Raw genomic sequence first — 24550 nt, 5'->3', positions numbered from 1 at the left:
ATCAAAAACTGTTTTGAGCAGTGGAAAAAAATGTTTTAAAAGGTGTACTGCATCAAATAGAGAGTACTTTGAAGGTGACTGAAGTTTGAACAGGATAATAATACACAATTTTTTATAGATTCCATTTTGGGGGGCACCCCCCCTCATATAAAGGAGCAGAAAATACTTGTTTTCACAGTGACTTCATTTTTTCAGTAAGTTTAGGGCACTCCACCGCACCCCATTTTTAAGTCAGTGACAAAACCATTTAGAAATGACACCGTAAGATGAACTTTATTTTAAAGCTCATAAAAGGCTTCACAACACCAGTAACACAAAGAACCCACATCTCTTCTGCTTGACATCTTCACGACAGTGCACTGTGTAATGAGAGATATCTGAAGATTTGTTCTGCATGCTGCTAACACATTTCACTAGCATTTGCATTACTCAATAAATTTTAATATCAAAGCAAAAAATCTTCTCCTATTGGACAGAATTTTAGAAAGCCCTTGTGAAATCCGACTGTCTTGTTTATAAACATCCACACACATGCTGAAATGGAGAGCAAGTTGCAAGAAAACTACCTTGGCAGGAACAAATTTTACCCACAGCCCTCTTGAACAAGCAGTACAGTTTGTTTTAGCTTCTTCAAAAGACAAGTCAATTTCATCTTCACTGATGCGAATGGTAATACTGCACAGAGCTTAGTATGAATTCACAATTCCACAGGAATCTGAAAGTTACCAAGGCAATTTTCCCTTTTAGGATCATAAAGACTACAGACTTAAGCTTTTTCTTCTTCCATATACTACACAAAAATTCTAAACATCCTTAAAAAAGAAAATATAAATAGTCTCAGTATGTTACATAGAGTCACTTACTATGGCAAAAATTTTATTAATTGAAGGACAAAGCCAATTTAACGTTATCTAATCCAAGTCCATATTAATGGAACTCTTCTCATTGGGGTAACATTCACCATTCTGGTGTGAAGGTTCAGCACCGAAATTATTTTTGCCTTGATCTAAATCGTCTTCTTTTTTATCAGTATTTGGGCCATTTGGAGTTCTTTCCAGTTTCGGTGATTCAATTTTTGGTTTGGGTTGTGTTACGACAGGTTCACAGGTATTATTCAACTCCTGGAAAGGAAAACAAACTCAGTAATCAGACTGACTCAGATCCACCCACGTCACTTTCCATTACTTTCCTACATACTTGAACCCCAGTACTTTTCTGCAAGATCAATTACACACGTCTCAAAGAATCCCATTTATTCATTACACTTGCTCAATACTATTCTCTGAAGCCTGATGGAGAAGTGAGTATTTGCCTATGATGTCTAGCCTGAAGATAAGAAAAACCAAAGAGCTGGAATTCATTGCAGCCCACTGATTTCAATGGCTCACGTTTCCTTAACTTTCAATGTGTCTGAATATTCTTCCAGACAGAAAGCAGTTCCTCGGGTTTTCCCCCAACTTCTTTCAAGCCTCAGACACTGGGCAAGGTCTTTTCTCCTAAACCCTTCTGGCTCTATTTGTATCATCAGCACTTTACAAACTATCAGATTTACTGCTACATGTGTTTATTGTCAAGCCTTCCTCAGTCCAGCAGGTGACTTCCACAGGGCAGGGACTTTCTCTGTACATTGAAGTTTAGCACCTGGTACAATGGCACACGGTAGGGGCTCAACAAATACATTTGCTGAGCTGAATGAATAAATAAAATGGAAATTTAACAGAAACTCACACAGTCTTCTAATTTTTCTGTTGTCAATAATAAACCAAGAAATCTAGTTGGAGTCAGGATGAGGTAAAAGATTTATAGGAAAAATGGCCATGTTCAGGTTGAAGCGATTGTAACTTGAGTCCCTAAGAAAACACAACAATGAACAGACAACACTCACCTTTATTTTTGCTTTAATTTCCTGAGAACGTACAACTGGATCCTGATCAAGACTCTTTGCAGCCTGGGCATTCATGACGTTATTCATCCACTCCATCACTTCATTCACAGACTTCTCGACCTTTTTCATTTCAGACTCATCAATATGGTTGTATTTCTCATCCTGAATGGAAAAAGCGTTGTCATTCTGTAGAAATTAGGTATTTAACAGTGACAACTAACTAGACAAAATTTTCTATGAAGTTCAAAATCTACCTCTGGCCCCAAATACCAAAAACAAATTTCTTGTTTAAGAACATTTGTTCCCAACAAAGGTTCCCCAGCTTAAATATTTGCTGATTAAAACCTCCTGTAACCTCTTCCGAGTGTACGAAGACTTACGTTATTTCTGAAGTCAGCTGCTATCTTGGCGTAGTGCTGCAGCCTCTGTCCTAGTTCTTCAAACATTTTTGGCCGTTCCTCAGCTTCTTGAAATCGAACTTTAATTGGAGTGCCAATTTTCTAAAACAAATAAGTATTTGTCATAATCATATTTTTAAAAGTCTGTAGTCTAAAACACAAGTACTGCTTTCAAAGGTGAAAGAAGGGCCTACCATTAATTCTTCCAATTTGTCCACATAAGCTTGTTTTGCTTGGTCCTCTCCTTCCTCATACAGCCAGTCCTCAGTCTCTGTGAGCAGTCTCAAAAAATTTTGATGGTCCTATATACGAAACATGAGAACCAACATGACGGAAAGTGAGTCAGAAATGTTAAACACTGCCCGGGTCAGTTGGTTAGAGCACCATCTGGATATGCCAAGGCTATAGGACCTGGTCAAGGCACGTATAAGCAGCAACCAATATGAATACATAAATAAGTTAAACAAATTGGCATTTCTTTCTCTTCCTCTCTTGCCCCACCCTCACACCTTTCCTCTCTCTCTAGAATCTTATAAAATTAAAAAAAAAATTAAAAAAATGTTAAATACCAAGTTATTTGCTCTTATTTCTAGGAAAGCACTCAGATCAACTGGACTGTCTTCACTAGAAGGCATCAAGGAGCAATGAATGCAGTCTACGATCAGCCCCCTCCAGTATTTCACATAGGGATGGACAGCTATTCTTTGGCTTCTCTATCCTTCATACCGGGACATTAGGGAATTTTTGGTAGATCGTTCTTACTTACAATTAATGTATCTTTAAGTCCAATTATGGATAATTTCCACATTGAAATGTGGGTATGGAAGAGGAATTACCTTTCTACTCTTCAAAACAGTTAGGTTCTATTCACTTCCACGACTAGTGAGTACTCAAGGGGAAATGAGAAAGCTGACATTCGAGCACTGAACACATGAAAAACTCATTCCTATCCAATTCACACAAACTATGTACTGCTACTCTAGCCTTAGGAGGTCTCGCCTAGTTTGGGTTATCTCTACTTCAAGAATCGCAATAACCAATCTAAGAAATGTTAAGGCGGAGCCAAGAACTGAAATGTATCACAAGGATCTCAGGACTAAAACAGATCAAGTTTAAGTTCTTTCAACTTCAAAATTAATTCTTCAACTATCCTAGATCTCCATCTAGCAAATTTTGTCCTAAGTCCTATCTTTCACAACTGTGCTTCTGGGATTCACTCAGAATTCTACTGACTTTGGGAATTTAGACAAGGGCTAAGGGGAACAGGGGCTGATAAATTTTAGAATGACGAGATGAACTAGTTTTGGGGAATAAATAATAAGAGCAACCAAGTCATAAAAAAAAGTTTTTCAGGTCTTTGAAAGCAAGGATTTTCTTTTATCTATCTTTCTAGTCCCCATAAACTGTGACTGTCATAGACTTGGAATTTCTTTCCTCTGGATGGTAAAACCTGGTGAGTCACCAGTATAAACTAGACCAGAACAAAACTGCACATCACTGTGGGCCTCTCTCTAGGACTTTGTTTATACAATTTCTATTTCAAGTTGTTTTGTTTCCGAAAAGCTCATTCCATAATCTAGGAGTTTGGTATTAAACACTTTCTATCTGAGTAAAAACCAGGCTCTAAACACACCTGCTCACAGATGAATTTTTCATATGGTCCACATAGCTTGTCCCGGAACTCATACACATATTCCTCCACTGCATTTTTAGCATCGTTTCTTTCCTTCTCCAATTTATCCTGCATTATCATCTTACCCTGTGAGGGAACAGAAAAGATTAATTCCAAACTTTTGTTTTCTGTCAATGAATTGTACCAAAAAATTAGTATTAGTGTTAACAGCACTGATTTATACTCATACAACTCTTACAACAAACCCTATAAACTTCTTCGTTTTCTAACATTATATAAAAAATTATGTAACTTTGAGAATACTAAGGAAAAAAATCCATGTCTTTTATATTGTTTTCTCATGTAGTGATATGGTTGTCTCATATTGAGATTTGATATTGGCCAATGATCGATCACTCTACCAAATCTGGAAATCAAGGATAAATTACTATGTCCACTTAATTATATATTTATTATTAAATTTATAAACAGTGTTCCCATCTGAGTACAGAAAAACTGAATCTTAGTCATTTCACATATTCTAGGCTACGGAAAAGCACAACGTTTTAACAGAAATATTCAGGGTAGCCTGAAATACCGATTGTGCCGTGCTCTGTGCTAGAAAACAGGGACATCCAATTTCCTCACAAGGTCTTGGGCAATCACTTTTATACCAATCAGAGCAGTATCAATCTTTTTTTTCATAAGGATACAAAAACATAAATAAGACTTGTTAAAAAACTAAACTGAAAAGCCACTGATTTTGGCTTCATCCTATCTGTAAAACTGTATAAAACTTGGGATATTGAAAAGGATTACAGCTATTTATCTATTAGAACTATGGGTAACAGGGTCAAGCAACTAAACATATTCCAAAATATGTATTGGAAGTACCTACCTCTGTTTCAATGTACATGTTAAGCAGGTCTCTCCCCAGCTGCCACACCAAGTTAGCCTCAACAGGCAGCTCCACATTCACCACCTTGATTTTGGGCTTTTTAGCTTCTGGAGGCTGGTCAACTTTCTTTTCATTTGCCTTAGGAAGACAGTAAAACCGAATAAATAAAATAAAAATTCTTAAATAATCCTTGAAAAACAAAACTCTTTTATCATACTTGCCAATGACATAGGCAACTATAAAATCCCCATAACTATGAAGGTGGAAGAGCGTATAAGGTCATCTGATTCTCACCCACCCATTTTAAATCAGGGTGGTGATGACATATAAGCATGCCACTCTCTCATTTGAGAATTCACCAGGACATTTCTCTATTTTCACAATGAACTCAATCTGTCCTGCTAAAGCTTTTCTCCATTGGTCTTTACGTTCTCATCCCTATGAACGATGACTGTGACTCTGAAGAGTCAAAAATATTAAATTGCTGCATCTTTATAGTATAGTCTAGAAATTGAGCCAATAGCTGCAGACAGACTGACCAACACTAGAAATGTCAGGGTTGGCCTATCTCTGTAATATATGCCTAAGCCCTTCTGTACCAGCATTAGACTTGCCTTAATTACAATTAGCACTGTATTGACAAGTGCCTTTCAAAATATCCTACTGACTTTGGAGGTTACACACACACATTTGTGTGTGTCTATGTATGTCCTTATTTCTACTATCTACCCCTGAAGTCATATCACTTCTCATAACAGTCTTAAAATAGCAAATAGAATGATGCAGTGAATGCTGACAATTTATAGTGGGTTTTTCAAAATATGTAAATATAGGACAGAAGAAAGCAGTAAAGAAGTAAGCATCTCCCACGGCCTTTAATTTTCCAAGCCTTTTCTGTTTATTTCCGTTTCTGCAGGTTCCCACTCACACATGTGATGAACACAATGTAGGAAACAGAGCAGAAGATAACCAGGAGGTATATCATATGTACCCTGGCTAGCTGGTTTGGTAAAGTAGGAAGAGATCAGCCCACGGGTCACAGCAAGCACTGCCAATGATTAATTTTAGGGGAGCTATAAAGGATGTTAAAATATAAGCACTTCAGAGAAAAAAACCTGGGACTTAAAAAGGTTCAGTGGTTTGCCTAAAATTACAAAGACAGAGATGGGAAGAGAACTCGTTTCCCAGAGTTCTAGTTCAGTGCTCCTCAGAAATCCCACATCTCTCAACTGCTGTAAGCTGTGTCACTAGCAATGACCCGGTCCATCTGCCTGCACTGCCTTCCTCCCTCTAGTGCACAGGAGAACACTCCAATACATCGTGCGTGTTCCAGAGGCATGAACCACAAGAAAGACAAATGGATCAGATCACATCTACACCTAGCGAAACACTGGAGCGCAACAGTATTCGGGAAACAAATGGATGACAGTCTGTGCCTGGCAGTTAAGTTGGGATAAAACTATCTGTACAACATTACACCAACTACTTACAAAACCAACGTGTTACCACAAGGCATTTGATGCAGTATGGAGAAGGAGCCCTCCCCGTAGGGGTGTGTGAGAATGGGTGTGTGAGAATGTTCCAGAAGGCCTGATGCTGATGCTTCCCCTACAGGTAAGAGCATGAGGTGCTACCAACAGCATCGAGACAGGTACTGACATCATAGGCACCGTCAGTTAATGCCCAGCAAGTGTCAGGGAGTGAGGGGAGTGATGCTGAAATCAAGGAGCTGTTACAATGAAGGAAGCAGTGCTGCCCCACTGGCACCGTTAACTCTAGCAGGAAGGCTTTCAGAGACCAGAACCAGGACCTACAGCTCACACCAGGACCCCCACAGAAGGAACCAGGACACAGTGACATTAAAAACTGGAAACTACCACAATTGTAAAATGTCTCGGGTAAAGAATTCTACCTTCACAATGAGAAAACCAAACCAGTAACGGAAGGTTAATCATTTACATGCAACTTGCCAAAGGAATGAACTTCTGCAAAGCACAGAATGACGATCTGGAAAGACAAGAGAAACTTCCCAACATCCATCCAACTATAAATTTTAAAGGTTTAATTAGAAACCAACATTCTTAAAGGGACACAACACAACTATTTAATTTAGCTTCCAACATATAGTGTGGAAGCAGGGCAAAAAAAAACAATTACTTTGAAATGCCATCTGGTTATTTCCAGATCATCCTAATTAATTTATTCAAATTTGACAGGTGATGTGAGAGGAGAAGAAAATTTATAAGACTCCTGTAGCCCATGTATTTACCATTAGACTCATTCAGTGGCAACTAATCACACTGCCCTGGGTTGTATCTATCTCTGCTCCTCATGTCAGCAGGCACCTCTGGCACGAGAAGGCAACCACCGCTATGTGTGTCCTGTTGCTTGCGGCGGCAGTTAACCAGGAGAAGCCTTCAGGTCTAAAGCAGGATATTCAATTCCCTTAGTTGGGCTTGAGTACCTTTGACTGGTATTAGTTGAAAAACACATAGAAAATCAACAGGAAAATAAAAAACCCTACATAAACTAAGTAAGACAACTTGGTGCTTGTTCTTGAAACTGCAGATTTAATGATATCATTAATGACCACATGTTGCAACATTGTCCATGGAATGAACCAGAAGCATCACTCACTTTGTCAGCATCTGGGGTTTTGTTCTCTTCTGAGGTAAGTTCAGGTGAAGGGGCAGACTGTGAGGTCTGTTGACCATCAGTTTGTACCTGGGGCTGTGTTCCAGCTTCACTGCTGTCTTGCTGGACATTTTTCTGAAATGAAAGCCCAGGCACAAAGGACGTAGAAAGCAGGTGTACTTGGATCAATGTAAAGGTTACAGGGCACCAGAGACAGTACGCTTAATTACTGAAATCGTAACAGGTGGGGGTAAAACACTAGGTAGTAGCAAAATGAACACAAAGTACCTAAAAACCTGTTAGAAATCTAAATCTATAAAAAATTATTTGGATGACAGCAGTTAGTGTAGTTAAACAATACAAACAGTAGGCGTTCTGACTGATGTGAATGACAATAACTTTCCTTAAAAGAACTCCCACCTCGCCTTATATAGATACTGACTCTCGCAAGCAAAGGAAACAGGTTTACTCTAGGCCTCTCCCAGAAACAAGCTTCTGAAACCTAATTTCACCAAGAGTCACCATGCATGTGGATGTATCTCCACTTCAGTGAACTGAACAGTTCCATGAAAGAGCCAACCATCAGTTATTCAGGGGCCCATCATGACAGCTCATAGACACACAGACCCTCTCTCTCCACTGCTTGTGGTTAACTAGTTACACCCAAAGACCTCAGCAAAGACTAGTGACCTCGATCCTTCCTCCCCATCCTGAAGCCTCTCATGGTTTTCTGTCAGAGCTTCGAGATTCCAAGGTAGACACTGAAGTGTTCAGAAGCCAGGCACTCCTGATATATTCAGCAGGTCCTAACAGACTGACACAACAGGCATTAGAACAATGGTGTCTGCAGCCAAATGCGAAAGCACACGGCCCTGGTCATTTTGCTCATTATACTGAAGTTTGCCTAGATGAGAACACTAAGGCTCAGACAACATTAATGTTCCTTACAGTTCTAGAAACAGACGTCTCTGATTACTATTCTCACATCTTAACTAAAACGCTATACTGACTGCCTCTTCATTTAAGCTATTCCTTGTTACCCAGAAGCAAAGTTTCTTAGAAGTTCTCTGTTGGCCATGTAATTCTAGCACTCATGTTAAAGGAGGTCTAAATTAAGAACACGAGCAGTAACAACTTTCTCTGCTCTAGAAAGCCACTTCTCTTCCTTTCCCCTACAATACAGCAAACCATAAAAATAAAATCAAGCACCAAAGCCAGTTTTGACATTCAAAAAAATAGAATCAACTTTAATATCTGTTATATATTCCACCAAATAGTTTTTATAATAGTCTTTTTCTTAACCATCAGTCAACATTTTACTTCTCAATATGTGGTCTGTCTTTAAGAAAAATAATTCAAAGAAACTTTACCTATTCCAATTAAATTGTCATATGCCAGTTCAAATTAAGCTACACAGATTAATCACAGTTCACCACACTCTAGGCTGTATATTAACATTATAGAGCAACTGCTAATTATCATCATCATCTAAAATTCTAATAAAAATTAAGCAGAACATATTTTAACTCTTCCCTACCCTTCTCTTACAGCTTAGGATTAAGTCAACTATGTATTCAAACTTAAAGGCTCATCCTCAGACCTACCTCAGTGTCTGGGTTTTCTGGTGGCCTCTGGCTCTGACACTCCATGTCTGCCTCGAGAGAAGGCAGCTCTCTGTCCTCAGCAGGCACTTTCTCCACCATAGACGCTGTGGAGATGGTGAAAATGCCATGGGTGTTGACTCGCACTTTCACTTTCACTCTCGATTTTTCTCCATCTTTCTGCGCAGAAACATTCTGAACTATGAAGCGGCCTGAACAAAAATAAATCGACAATTTTAGAACTGAATCTACATCTCTGTAAAGATGACAAAGGTTAAGAACTAAGCTTGAAAGTACTGTTATTCCTAAATCTCCTCATTTTCTCTACCAACTTAATTAGACTTACCATACTGTGCCATGTATAATAGGCACCCACGTTTTCGGCCCAAACTTTCAGGAAAAAAATCTTCTAAATTTTTAGTTCAATTTATTTGTTTATACTTAGAAAGAAAACCAATTGTTGTATTCCAGGGTATTTTGCATACGGGTATCATTATTACTTTCTAGAGTTACACTTTTAATGCATAGGCATAAATAAAAGAACTAAAAACATTTATATAGATACAAATTAGTAGTACCCATGTATAACGCACATCCTCGTTTTCCCTCAGAAATCTGGGCAAAATAGTCCGCATTATATACAAAGCAAAATATAACTCTTTTAATGTATATTATAAGCATAATCTCTCAACATAGGCAAGCCTCTACTATAATTGTAATATTTGATATTAACCTTAATATGCCATGAAGTGTCCAAAGGCCAAGGGCACATTAGTGACTGCTTTTATTTAACACAACACCACCACTATGTGTAAGACACTGATGACCGGTAATCACTGCCTCCTCTCACCCCACTTCTCCAGGTGGGTGAGCACAAACTAGACTAGGGTGAAAAACCACTAGCAAGTGAAAGGCTGATGGTTATCAGGCTGTGGCTGCATTTTAATCCTACATTGTTTTTCAGGTAATATGATTTTTTCTAACTGAATAATCAAAATAGTTTCCTAGATTTTAAATAGGTGAGATGAGGTAAAACCTTCATGAAAGCCAGAAATTACCATGCATGACAGAGCAGTCCCAGAGCAGGACTAAGGAGGAGTTGGATGCTGACTCTGACCCAGTCTGTGACCAGCTGCAAGTTACTTGACCTTTCCACGCTTCTGCGGATTGAGCTGGTGTTTACAGTGAGCATGAAGAACTATGGAACCAGACACTAAGTGTCAGTGACCATCTCCACCAAGAGTAGTTATTCCAGGGTGTAATTCCCAGGACAGTGAGAGATGTTGAAATATACCTTCAGTAACAGTCATTTCACTAGTTTGGGAAGTAACTGCCATTAAGACCCATTTAAAGAACAGCATTTACTACTATGTGGTAGAGAGAGAGACAGAGGAGGTGGGGGGAGGGAGGAATTTCTTTAAGTATGTGCAAGCTTTTTCAGCTTGGGTGATAATATGAAAAATTTGGAACCATGCTAAAAAAGCTTGATTTTATCCCCTGTACAATGGGAAGTTATACATAGAATCTTAGTCAAAATCTTAATCTATCTTCAACAATTTCTCCCCAATGGATTTATAAAAACAAAAAAACCCAAAAAACTGTCAGAACTTTAAAAATTTAAAGTAGTAAGAAAAACATACAATTGGCCAGGGCCAGGTTAGACTCCTTCCAGAATTTCGTTATGAAAGGCTGTAGGCAAGGGTGATCCTGAGGAGATCTGGCAGTATTGGCAAGTTCTACTCACCGCCTGGGAAAGCACACGGCCGCGGAGGCGGGTCCTGAGGCTGTACCACAGACTTCTAGAGTTACTGTGTGTCAGACTACATGGACAGTGTCAAGCCTCTCGAAGAAGAACGCACCAAAATTGATGTAATGTTTTTTAAAATACAAAGGTGTATTTGAGAAGTAGTTCAATGGTTTCTAAGTCAGATTTTAAGCTGGAAGTATCATTCTGTAAGTAGTGTTTCATCTAGAGGAATGGTTATGTTAAAAGTAGGTGGTAATTCCTTAAATACAGATAACATCAGAATAGGAAATACATCAGTGTTCCTAAATTTAGATCCTCAGAACTAACAGCAGAACTAGCAATTCCATTTCATCACTGTAGGCCATCAATAAACAAAGATCTCTCCATCACCATTATCCTAAGTTGAAAATGCCTTCACTCAGAATTATGTTCCACTCGACATTGCTAAAATAAGTTTCAAGTTTGTACACTAAGTCTTTAAGAGTAATATACTTAATTGTTTTACCTATTTTTGCTTCTGGATATGGAACTCCTTGAGGATCAGAATAGAAAGCTTCCAGCTCAAAAGGTCCACTTCTCAAGAAGGTGAGAACTTTGGAGAAGGGAGCAGCGTGGTTCCGACTGAACACTTCATGAACACTAGGGAAGGAAGGGCGGTCAGTGTATCAAGTACTTAAGCCTAGTGTGCTACACAAACAGAATAGGCACATCACAAAACCTTTATCAAGTCTATCTCACCATTTATAACACCAAAATGAGAGACATACTTTGATAGGTTTGGTTTTTAAAAAGTCCCAGCTACATTAATCAGACATTCTACCATCAAAGTCATCTGTGACTTTTTCTTCTTCATAGTAAAACACATTATCTGAAAGTTCTTCTTTGATACATACCCTTCAGTGTCTTCTGAATCATGGCTCCACACAAGAGATATTGGAAAAGGAACTGCATCTGTGACAGAAAACTCTCTAACTTTAAATGCTGGAGACAGGATTGCACACTTCAAAAAAGAAAGATAGAAAGGAAAAATTATTATGAGCACGTAATTCCACTCACCTTTGAACATAAAACTCAATTCAAACGGAATGGGTAGGTTTAAATTCAAATTCAAAATTGCTTACAGTATACATCAACTATAAAAACTTCTCAGGTTTCTGGGAATTAGAGATAAGGAGGCATACTCTATCATCAAAGAAAATAAGAAACAAAAACTGCAGGATGGGTCAGGATGATACAACAGATAATCAGTAATAAGTATCTATACATTCTTCCTTTTTTATGTTTTAAAGGGTTGTCCATCTAAATATCTTTGTCCACAGAATGTTTTACTTTGTAATAAAAAACTATGCTAACCAGATCAAACTCAAGCATATTAATCTGAAAGTTTAGTTAAAACTACTTAATTTATTTGACATTGTCCTAAATATAAACTGAAACTAATTTTCCTTAACTTCTAGATTTGGTGCTTTTGCTTTGTGGAACATCAGGCCTCTGAACTGCCCTCTTACTTGATAAACAGGTTAAAATCAATTTGGAGGGGGAGCAACTCTTTCCTAAAACCAATTAATGAATATACCCTTATCCCTGCAAACTCTCCCCCACATTAATTCTGTATTATACCAGATTGTCATTCCAAGTCCGGCCGATGTGCCTGTAACAACTATTACCCCCAAAAGCTATTTCATGTGTTACAGCTGATTTCTATCACACTCCAGAATCATGCCACTTCCTTATTCCCAGTTTGAGAAACACTAGCTCCATAGTTCCTTTAATCTTGAATTTCCTGGATTGTCAAGATTTGAAGATCCTCGTCTCCCCACAGCCTTATGGACTTACTTAAAACCAACTCCCCTGTGGTATCTAATCAGGCACAGGGCTTTCTCACCCCCGGCACCAGCACCGTGTAGCGAGGAGGAAGAGGTTTCTGGCATGCCTGCAGGAGGCGGCAGGCTTAGGAAGCATACCTGCAGTGCACAGCCTCTGGCAACTGCTTCATCTGCATTGAGCGTTGTGCTAACATCTTTTCCAAAGAATCTGACAATTTTTTCTTTCACAGCTGGAATTCGTGTAGCGCCTCCAACTATCTCAACAGCACTCACATCTTCTACTTTAAGCTGCGTCTGTTCCATCAGTGAATAAAGAGGAAATTCTATCCTTTGCAGAAGTTCAGCACAGAGTTCTTCAAACTGTGCCCTTGGTAAGTAAGAGGAACACTTATAAATCTTTAGGAAAGTTACCTAAAGGTAAGTATCTTGTTTTTAAACAATAAATCTTATCAACCCAATGAATTTCATTTTTTTTAATCAGACACCTTGGATTCTACATGGGCCAAGTTTAACTGTATTGTGATTTTTAACTTTTTAAAATATAAATTTACAAAACAGGTGAAGGGGGTGGGGGAGAAAATCAGCTATCACTGCAAGAATCACTTTTACATTAAGATTGACACTTTACTCCTATGTCTTATGTGATCCAATTCTTGTTAGTTTTTAAAAAATTTCCATTAATTTCAAAATACTTCTGTGAAATACAGTATTTGGTAAAGCACCAATCAATTACTAACCCAGAAGTACCAAAAAGTAGGGGGAAAAAGATCCAAAAGACTTCAGCACGAGGGTGCTTAGCAAACCTCTTTCTAAATGTCCTCTTAGCAGAAGAGCCCCTAGTTCTAAGGGTGTTCACGGTCTTCCCAGCAGGTCGCACACCAATGTGGGCCTAAGATGCACAGCACCCCAGCCAGAAGCTCTTCCTATTTACTGTGACAGACTTCAGGACGCACCTGTTCATCTTTCCTGACACGTCCTGGTCATTCATGAAGCACTCGATGCTCAGTGGCAGGTCTGTGCTGTTTGAGCTCATTAGCTTTTTCAACTTCTCACACTCTTGATATAGACGAAGAAGAGCTCGAATTTTGGATTTTGCATCCAACCTGTACTTAGTTTTAAATTCTGCACAAAAATGGTCTACTAACTTTTCATCAAAATTTTTTCCTCCTAAGAAAGGATCAAAAGCTGTTCCCAGTACCTAATTGAGTTAAAACAACAAATAATCTGGTTATTTTCAATCATATTTTTGACTACAATCTTAAACATTACTACTCAAACTAAAGACTAACAAGCTCAAGACTTCTACCTAAATTAAACATGAAATCCAAGTCAGGAGAAATGTAAATACAAAATCCAAATGAAATACTAAATCTCTTAAGATAGTTTTCACTTTTAATGATTACATAAAGGTGATCTGAAAGTTTTTCTTGCCTAAGCAAGAATATAGAGTATGCCAAGACATCATCTTTATGAAGATCAATCTTAGGGGAAAATTCCTTGTTCACACCATGACCCAACGCTCTTCATTACTAAGAAGATCACAGTCAAGAAGCTCAGTAGCTTAAAGTAATGACAGATAAAGCACATTTAATAGATTTTGGTCACTTAATTCCAATATATGACTTTACCTTCAATTTCCCCTTGTTAAAGGCACAGGCAGACACCTGAAAAGCTGAGTGTCCCATATCAACAAAAACCACTATTCGCGGTTTCTCATCCAGGCTTGGGAGATCCTGCTTATAAATTCCATAATTCAAAGCAACTACAAAAAAACAAGTCATTTTCAATTCGTTGAGTCACATTTTCTTAGGAATTTCATTGTTACAATATAATTACACGTGCAAGAAATCTGACTATACTCCAAACAATTAAAGCTGAACACACTCTTTTTACAGCCCGTATCATACTAGTTTTCTTGGTATCGATTACTTTTTCCCCCTTTCTGATTTTAAAACAGTGCTCTATCATTTTCCGATGTATGGACACACACAACAGAGAAGACATACAATGACATGTAATCACAAACAGCTGTCAGACTCACTATGCAATACTCACATTTTACCCAGGACCTGCCAGGAGACTGCTCATCCAAAAAAATTAAGAATTTAATATACAACTACAGGAATTGCAGTTCCTACAAATTATTTTTAGATCCAAGACAAATAACTGATCTCCCTTAAAGAGTCTGTTAGCTTTTTCTGAACGTTGAAACCACTGTATTTCTAAACATGTATACCCAAGAACATGGCTTTATGAAAACTTTAAGACTTAGAATCCATTAGAAATATGTTAAAAGCCTAATTTGTTTTGCCTGACACTAAACTGTAACTGAGTTTTTGTTCATCTGAAATCATAATAAACTCATAAAAGCTCTAAGAGGAGATAACAGTGACTGCTTTGCTCAACATTATATCCACCTCAAACCCAATGCCTAGAAAATGATACAGCTTAGTATTTGGCCGAGATGAAGGACAGATGCCTAACTACATATATTTGGGAATTATAGGAGGAGAGCATTTGTTTTAACTACATCAATAATTGTAGTCAAGGTGGTTGTGAAACCCAGAATCTTAAGATTTTGGGAAAACTTAACTATAAAAACAATGTAAAAAACCCCCTAAATCCAACACACCTAATTCAAAAAATTAAAATACACACAGGGTGGGGTAAAAGTAGGTTTACTATTGTTTGGAGGAAAAATACAGTAACACAAGAATAAACCTTTTTGCATATACAACTATAAACCTACTTTTGCCCCACACTGTATATATAAAAGAATTTTCTAATTAAAACACATTCATAAATCTGACAAAGTGCCATTTCTCATTAAACGTAAGCATCTGAAAAGCTGGAATTTTTTATTTCAAACCTAACACGTTTTAAAATAGACAGTATTTCTGTATCAACGTGAAAGCGGTCAGTAATTGCTCTTAATGTGTCTTAGCTCTGGTTTTGATAGTACAGTCACACCACATGAGTTGTTGCTCACCAGCTGTCATGTCATTCATGAGTCTTAAGCAGTTTAGGCCAACAATTTGCGCGGCATCTAATACAGATCGTCTCTCAGCATCTGTGAAGAAAGAGGGGACCTACAGAGAAGGACAGAAAGAATTTTAACGTACCTAAAAAACCAAAATACATACAAATTCCTTATAACCACTTGTAATAAATTCCTAACATTACAGCTAAATAGGTTCCTAGCTAAGTTATAAAACAGAAATAAAACTTCAGGCTTAGTTTCTAGCAAGTTCCTTAACATTAAGAACAGTTAACTTACTTTTGAAAAGATTGCCCTAAACTTACAGTATCTACAAAGTAGTCTTTATTATAATCGAATTTTAATTCAAAATAAAAATTACCTAGTTTTCATAAGGCATATTGAGGTATTCAAATCTAACAGAAAGCTTTAAATTTAAGTGGATAAAATACCATTTCCAAATGTCTTAAATTTCTATTGATATTTGGAAGTTATAATGCTAAGTCAACATTTAACACTAAATATAATTATAGTTATTAAAGACAACAAAAACTTAAATGACAGTGCTAATTCAAGCATATGCCACTGCCCTTCAGTTTTGCCATTTGTTGAGCTCAAGCGTTACTAGATGATGCAGTACCTTCTAATTCAGCAGACATGTCAAGATTACAAGAACTTTTTTTTTTTTCCTTTGCAAAGCCTGATTTTCCTAAGAGGGATAAGAGTGAAACAGCTCAAGGGAATGGAATTTCTCATAGTGCTGAGTGACTGGTGCTTCTAACTAGAATATTTCCATCGCATTTAGGACTGCATCTTAACTAGGGTGCTCCTCAAGAAAAGCATCTGACAATACATTCACAGTAGCATTTAATTAGAAAGTACCTAGGGGAAAACTCAGTATAGTGGACTTTACACATTCCCCCGAAAGTAATAGTAGATGCTTCAGAAAGAGACAAAGGCAAGAACCAACATGAGTCTTTGGTTCACCTTTCAAATCAGAACACTGTTTCCATCAAGTTAAAGGAAAAAAAAAAAAAAGGACAACTGATTTATAACTTGATTTTTAAATTTTATCATAGTAAAGGAATTACTCTTAGCAACAGGTACATATCCCTCTGGGAGGTCACATTCTATCTTACAAGGGCAAGAGGAGAAATTTTAGCCCTGTCTCTGTCATTTCATATCCTAGCACAGACTGGCATAAACTCTGACTAGTCTGGGCAGGCCACCTCCTCATGCTGTAATGAAAGACCATGGTGCAGGTATGTCCTGGGGCAGAGCAGATCAAGAAGTTACCCTAGACATTTGAGAGAACAGAATTTAAAACTACCTTTTCTGGTGTCCAAATAAAAGGTTGCTTTTGTCCATTTCAAATTCTCCTTGATAACCTAACAATTGTCCATTTAAGTTAGTTGACTGGCCAGGGCTGAAAATCTAGGTTTTGTTAATACTGATAGGTTGTATTTTAAAACTTCTAACGCACTGCTTCTCAACTTGAAAAGCTCCTGTCTATCGTACACAAGTTGTTTAACAGCAGGGCAGCGTTAGAATATCCCCCATTCGACTAACCAGTCTGCATTTTCAAAAAGACCCACAGATTTTGATTCGCATCTCAAGAACCTTTCCAACTTCTGGCTAACGATACCACCTGAACCTCCTCTGAAATACTCCTGACTGTGTTAACACAGTCCCATATAGTTTTGATCCCTAGCAGAACAGCTTTCACACATTGGATATTTGAGAATAACGCAAAGCAGATGAATTAAAACACATTGCCTCCCTGAATTCTACTTACTGAAATAACACAATCTGTTACTGGTTTCTTGAGATTGTTTTCAGCAGTTTCCTTTAACTTAGTCAACAGCATGGCTGTTATCTGTTCCACACTAAACAGGTGTTCTTCATCCATGTACATTACCTATTTGAAGAAAGAAAATGTCTTAATCAGTGGTACTTAAAGCTACCTGCTAATACTTCCTCCCAATTATTATATATTCTCTTCTGGAAAGTTCCTACTGTCATAGCTGTTTAGGAAAGAAGGGGAAAAGGAAGGAAGGAAAGGGAAGCGAAGAAACAGTTTTCTTACAGATGAAGAGAAGAAAATAACAGGGCAGTGTTTTCCAACTCTAAGTATTAGTCAAAACATTATAGAAGGTAGTAAATTTCCATTCTGAAGAGCTGAATCATTGGGATAAATATTTTTTTGTGTGGATCATGAGACAGGAATGCCTCTGCGAGTTTAAAAAAAGATTTCTGGTTGTATTACAAGACAGCTCTCCAAACAATGCAACTCGGCTGCCCTAAACAGTTTTGTTTGACACGACAACACAATTTAGGTTTTTTAAACACCACTAAGTAAACCTAAATTTTACAATTGCCAAGAAGTTACAAGAAACACAAATCAAATTATAGCAGTATATAATATTTGAATAATTTTCAAGGACAATTTAAAGCTATGCCTACAATTTAAAAGAAGCTAGGTGGGAAAAAAGAAGGGGGGAATACCATACTGTCCAATTAAGAGATGACAGTTAAATTTTCATTAAGAATCAAGTATCTTTCTCTATAGGTTAGCTTCATATTATGACTCTAAGGTTGCTCATATATTATTACCTTTATTCCAACTCCACCATTTTTCATTGGAACCAAATCATAACTTAGGTTTTCCTTCTCTTTTTGAATGAAGGGGTCATTGAATGCTCGACCATGAAACCTCTTGAAGTTTGACACTGTATTGTTTGCGTGAGTGATTTGCTGCACAAAAAACAACACCTATTAGTACTTAGAACAATTTTACAAAAAGTCACGTGCAGAACTCAAATCATGGGGAAATAAGTAACTTTCCCAGAGCCCTGAATTAACCCATCAATGAATGGACTTTATTCTTTCTCCCTTTCCTATAGGGAGGCAGTAAGAAATAAGAGGCAGTATTGCCACTACAGACTTTAAAACAGATTTCAAAATCTGCAAGATAACTTTGGAGAGTGAAACTATCACTAAAGCTTTGAAGCAACTACCAAGAAGTACAAGCCTTTATTTCATTCCTTTTCCCCACTAATCTTGTTTTATACACACTGAATGAATAAATAAGGACATCTAGATGTACTACAGTCGAAATTACAGTTTTTAAAGAAAGAATTCATTATTACAGTCTAATAAATTAAGTGACCAGAATAAACATTTTGGGCCACAAAATACATGGAATGCTACTTTTCCTACCAATAGCATGTAATGCTAATTATACCAAAAAGCAGAAGAGGCAAGAATAATTCAAAACTTTCTAAATGACCTAATGCTTTCAATTGCATGTACACATTTTTGATTAGGCTTTGTATTGAAAAGTCCCACTTTACAGCATTATTTCATCCAAAGATGTCAGCAAAGAGAACCATATTTAAAATACAGAAATAATTAAAATAAAATGAAACTTCTAAAGTTACCAGCTCAAAAATATCAAACAGTTCAATTACTTTTTTTCTCTTACCTACTTTTCTTAAAGGGAAGAATACAGTTTGGCAGTACTTGTTTCCATACAATGTGAAATTTAAGCGTATTTATAATCTAAAATTCCTTGTGACTCCATAACTGAGATGAATAATGTCTACCATCTACATGCTGTATCTGAGCCTCAACTGATTCTCCTCACAAAACCACAAAGCGCAGAAGTGTGTCTTTCCTTTTGAGTGTGTCACTTTGAGTGTGCATACCTATTTCTCTTCTGTCCCTTTGTTTTCCACCTCTTTTGTCCTGTGTCTCATCTCTTCCAACCAGCTACAATATTCCAGGGTTTAGAATTTTATTTCTTTTTAGCAATACTATATTTTCTGTACTTTAAGGAATTTTTTCAGTCTCTTTCTTACTGCCTCTCAGAAGGAATTTCATATATTTTTTACTTTATTTTTTTTTCTCCTCAATCCAAGAATTATAAAGTGAGCCCTAAGTGGGAATGACCTATGTAAATTTTCTGGTCACATTAAAAAGTAACAGAAGAAATTAACTTCAATAGCTTATTTAGCCTAATGTATCTAAAATACTATTATTTCAACATGTACTCAGTACAAGATACTTATGAGATACTTTATTGAAAATCTCATGTGTATTTTTACTTCACATTTCAATTCAGACCAGGCACATTTCAGGTGCTCAGCAGCCACGTGTAGCTAACGGCTACCACATAGAAGAGCACAGGTCTAGACACGAAGTTCTCCAGTCCTACCTTAATTATTAAGTAACATGACAACACTTTTAAACACAGGACTTCCAGAAGGAATCTAATTCTTAAATGAGTGTCAGAGAAACTTCACATAAATTACAAGGTACTAAAGTTATTAAAAATTGAGGTTGGCAGATTAGACAGGAAAGAACAACTTATTCAATAAAACAAGAAGGGAACAGAAGGAGGAAAAAAACCATCTAACGGTTCATAAAGATACTCTCTCATTATATTTTTAAAACTCAATGATAGGCTTAGGTATTCCATACTCTTACATGTCCTTGAGATTTTACCTTTAAAATCTTCACCTTAAAAACTGACTAGAATTCTCTTAAAGAACATACCTGATTTTTGGCTGCAACTCCAATTGTTCTGCTTTTTGACCCAAATGATATGACTGACCTATAAAATAAAGCACATTTCAAAAAAAGTGAGAAAGAATAAATATAGACATTTTTAACTGACAAGAGAGAAAAATCCAATATAAATTTCCTACCCATGGCAGGGAGGGGCACAAGTGTAACACAACTTTGGGAGTCTAAACTTTGGTGAAATACTCAGAGGGAGTCAGGGTCTGTCCACTTAATTCCTATTGAGAATCCAATCTAGGAAGCAGTCCTATCCCCGCACCCCAATCACCATAAAGTCTGCTCACGGTTCAGGGAACATTTCCTAATACCTCAAGTACCAGTACAAATTTCTTCAGGTTCCCAGTTATTAGGAGGTGCTCATTAACTCTGAAAATGTTTGGAATAGTGAAATGATATTTTTAACTTGCCCCTAGATACATGATTAACATACAGTGTAATTCTACTTCTCGGCCACCAAGTCTGTACAAATCTAAGTATCATTGCTACTTCTACTGATGTACTAATACTACTATCGATCTAAGATCAAAAGTTTTTCTATAAACACACAAAGTGGGCCTAAGTTATGCTTCTGGGGTTTAAAAGCACGAAAGAGGGTCCTACAGGGAAGACTACTTCAGAAAGCCAAGTAATGAAGCAGAGAAGCACTACAGCAGCATCGAGTATAAACGCTGAAGGAAAAGACTGAATGACGAGTTACATTAAGTCAGCTTTGAAGAGATGAAAAGTGACTTGTGACTGTGAGACAGCCTTCCGGCAATGGGAATGCTGGGCAGCACAGGGCAGAGACAAACAGGGAAGAGTCAGGATGACGTAGGTGAATTTGGTTTTAGACTCCAGAACAGGTAGGAGTGATGGTAAATGAGAACACACTGAGGGCATTAAGTACCAGGCTAAACCAAGTTTAAACTTGCTCTAATACAAACATCCTAGACCTAAATTTCCCAAGCAGGTACCAAGTAGCATCCCAAAAGCCAGAAGCATTCAAACAAAGGCTGGACCTTGAAGATAACTTCCAAAAACGTTCTCAATTCAAATAACTATACACTTGTAGAACGTATTTACTCATTCCAAGGAGAATCAAATTAAAGAGAAATTAATAGTAGCTAATGCAATTGAGCCAAACCTCTATTTTAACAAAAACATTAAAGGGAACTTGCACACTGCCCCCAGTTTACACTCTTGAGAGCCATACCTGTTATCTTTAGTTTCACAGTTCAGAGGGGTCACTACAGCCACATACACAATTTTTCTACCCTCAGTTGAACAGCTTTTCCTGATTTTATAGGGATCAAAGAAAACAAAAATGTGAACTGCACTTAAGCATGGAAGCCAGAGACGCTTCTTTCTTACCAGACTCCAATTACAGAACCCTTCTGCACAGCTAAAAAGCAGGCAAATCTGTAGAATCATGGTATGCTCAGGGAGTAAGAATTTTCCCAGTGCTACTAGTATTGCTAAACGTTTGCTTATTCTCTTATCTTCCAGTCACTTTCATAAATGTCCGTGTGCCCTCAGTGATACAAGCCCATTTTATCTTTCAGCTCAATGTTTCATTCTACGCCTATAAGTTAACCTACGGTTAATTTCCCTGGGAAGTAATGCCCCTAATGCACATGCAGGCTTGTTTGCACGTTATCTTCAGAAAATAAGCCCGCTGAAAAGGTTGCTTCTTAAAATGCCACCCTTTGCGCACCCAACGCTGTTGTCAAATATTTAATTCAGAAAAAACATCCATCATAGAAGTTCTAGCACTCTAGCACAAAAGGAGACAGTTTTTACTTTCTCATCTTTATTTAAACTGTGCGAAATTAGTAAATTAGAACAAGAATTAGGATTCCTCTTGAATAGCTTTCGTAAAATGAGCAAAAAGAACGTTTCCACCTTCCACAAAGGTCCCAGGCACTGAAGCCAGCGACGTTAGGCGCCAAGAGAGACAGTAGGAAGAGACAGACTCATCTAGCCACTCTACACTCGCTAACAACAGTCACACCGGTCGCTGGACAGACAGCGGCAGACAGGCTCTGGAAGCTTCCAGTTCATTTCGAGACCCACAACACGGAAGAAAAAGCTCGGCAGCAGGGCTTTCGGAGGGAGGCGACGCGCTGGGGGCGGCTCGGAGCAGCCGGGTGGGGCACGCCGGAGGCCCCGGACGGCGCTGACTACAGCTTTCCCGGATCTAGAGCCAAGTCTCCCGCTCCGCCGCAGCCCGGCGACCAACGACGACCCAGGGCAGCTCAACTCGCAGACCTCCCGTGGCCCCCGGAGTCACCCTCTAACCAGCTCGTGGGTAGGCATCCTGCAGGCCTGGCCGCCGGGATCCTTGAGGAGCGGTGGCCCCTCCAAGCCGCCCTCCAGCCCTCCATCCGCCCGGAGCTCTGAAGCCAGTCTGCCGACCTGGAGTCCCCCTCTCCGCAGCCCGCGCCGGGCTTCTTCCCTCGCCCAGGACCTCCCCCAGCACCTTGCAGGTTACACTTACGGGGTGCACCGGTCGCTGAATTCGTTGGCGATGGTCTCAATGCCCCCGGCCCGAGCCACCGCGATATAGCAGCTCTGGGAACCCACGTCCAGCCCTACCACCGACATGACTAGCTCGCAGAGCGCCTCCGCCCCTGGTCTGCGTCCGCGTCTTCCGGCCGCTGCGCGCGGCTTTCACGGGGTCCGGCCGGTCCTCTGTCAATCGGGCGCCCCGGCTTCTCGGGGACCGTGGCGGTTCGCAGAAGGCTCACCCAGAGGCAGGCAGCGCCAAATCGCCGCTGGCCGTTTCAGTGACTTCCCGGACCTGCAAAGGCTGACTCCACGCTTGGCGCCCAACTACCGACCCAAAAGGGGAGGGCTCAACTCCTCAGCCTTATGTATCGCACCGATCAGAACTTTCCAGAATCTGCGGCATTTACTCACCGGCGCCTCCACCGGCCCCTCCACGTGCCACTTCCGCTTCCTTCTTCTCGAGCCTTCTCGAAAAACTCCACCCAATGGGGCCCTAGTCCCTGTGGAGGTGGGGGGGAAAATGACCGCCGTTGCCATGGCGGCAGGAGGGCCGCTCCCGCGCTATTGGCTCAGCCCAGCAGGCCACCCGCCCACGCCCTCCGGTCCCCCAGCCCAGCCCTAGGCTACTTGCTGTTAATCTTACGGGCTACGAAGAGTGATTCGAAAAATCGTCACCTTCGTCGTTTATTCGTGGGTAGTACTGTCCGACTCCTAGACTCTAACATGACACCCCCTAACGCTGAGAGTGCCGGCCAGTTATTAGGCCAGCACGTTGGGAAATGTAGTCCTGCTGGGAGTCGGCGTGTGCCTTGCATGCTGGAACCTGTAGTCTTGGCAGCAGTTCGTGCTGGGACCCGGCTTTGTCTTGAGGAACTCTCGCGAGAGCCCGCTTTCCTCCATTGCATTTGCGCGTTTTCTGTGTTGAGTCGCGTGTTTGGTCGTTTTGTGTTCGTGTCGCTAGTGGTCTGTATTATCCCACAATTGGTTGATTATGGAGAAGGGATATCCGTTTCCACCGCGAGTAATAAGCACGGGGTTTGTGTTAAATGTTCGCGTATTCATCAGTCGGCAGGTATTTGGAATAAAATGTCAGGTTTTGTTTTTCCTTCCTTTAAAACATTTTTGGATGTGGCGCGATTTGGAAGTCTGTCTGCGGTAACACTTGGCTGCCTGTTTTTGGTACGTCTTGCACAGACCTTGTGCCGCCCTGCCCTGCCGCTCCTAGCCATAGATTGTTTGATAACGATTTATTTGTTTGATCGGAAACCCCATTTGTTTGTCCTGAAAAGCGATGTTCCTGTTAACTTTTCAGTCAAAAGTTATGAAAAGAAAAAAAGGTAGAACTCCGGTGCTGTTATCAGGTCTTTCATACCCTTCTTTGTCTTTAAGTTTGCCTGGTATCTTCTGCCTCACTCTCCTTCAGGCTCATAGAACTGCAAGCTCAGTTCAAACGCGTGTAACTAGTTAGGTTAGAAGTAACCTAAAGTCACAAAAACCTAAATCCTGGAAAGTATGCCAAATCTTTGATAAAGTCAGAAACGAGACTAAAAGGCTCGGTTTATGATATAAATGGATGGCCTAGCACTTAAACCAGCTGCTTAATCAATTGCTGCACTTAACTCACCTTTAAAATGGGGACAATAATAGTAGCTATCTAAAGGTGAAATTATTTTGGTTATGCCTTACAAAACCCCTCCCCACCACCACTTTTTTTGCATATCAAAACCTTATATTAAAATTCGTGGACTCATAGCATTTTTGAACAGAAGTAGAACTTTGAGATTTTTGGAAGGTGTGCGTCCCACGTTCTATGTGAGGAAAGCTGTGCAGAAAAGAGAAAGGAACTGTTTGTTCTTGGTCGTTGGAGCCTGATGGATTTGGATCAGGTTTAAATCCTCGGG

At 39.2% G+C, this 24550-nt stretch overlaps 1 protein-coding gene across 3 annotated transcripts; it reads right to left on the bottom strand.

Moving 5' to 3' along the window:
- Positions 1-246: 246 nt before the first annotated feature.
- On the bottom strand, positions 247-23391 carry HSPH1 (heat shock protein family H (Hsp110) member 1). Of its 3 annotated transcripts, none has more exons than XM_045188109.3 (19): positions 23325-23391; positions 22639-23149; positions 20136-20193; positions 18192-18332; positions 17374-17496; positions 15591-15690; positions 14230-14363; positions 13555-13799; positions 12740-12968; positions 11669-11775; positions 11281-11414; positions 9032-9240; positions 7431-7562; positions 4794-4931; positions 3917-4042; positions 2478-2585; positions 2266-2385; positions 1886-2047; positions 247-1121 (listed from the first exon to the last, which is right to left on the bottom strand). In XM_045188109.3, exons 2-19 carry the CDS (start codon positions 22743-22745, stop codon positions 912-914), a joined length of 2583 nt encoding a protein of 860 aa, XP_045044044.2. In that variant the 5' UTR covers positions 22746-23149; positions 23325-23391; the 3' UTR covers positions 247-911. The 3 variants fall into 3 exon arrangements, with proteins under 3 accessions (XP_045044044.2, XP_024436611.2, XP_045044045.2); XM_024580843.3 differs by having other exon boundaries at positions 23293-23389; XM_045188110.3 differs by lacking the exon at positions 7431-7562 and having other exon boundaries at positions 23293-23391.
- Between the last annotated feature and the right edge of the window lie 1159 nt (positions 23392-24550).

Source organism: Desmodus rotundus, chromosome 3 (assembly GCF_022682495.2).
Source record: "Desmodus rotundus isolate HL8 chromosome 3, HLdesRot8A.1, whole genome shotgun sequence".
Classification (NCBI taxonomy): domain Eukaryota; kingdom Metazoa; phylum Chordata; class Mammalia; order Chiroptera; family Phyllostomidae; genus Desmodus; species Desmodus rotundus.
The sequence above is the reverse complement of the archived record's forward strand: the minus strand, read 5'-3'. Positions and strand labels throughout refer to the sequence as shown.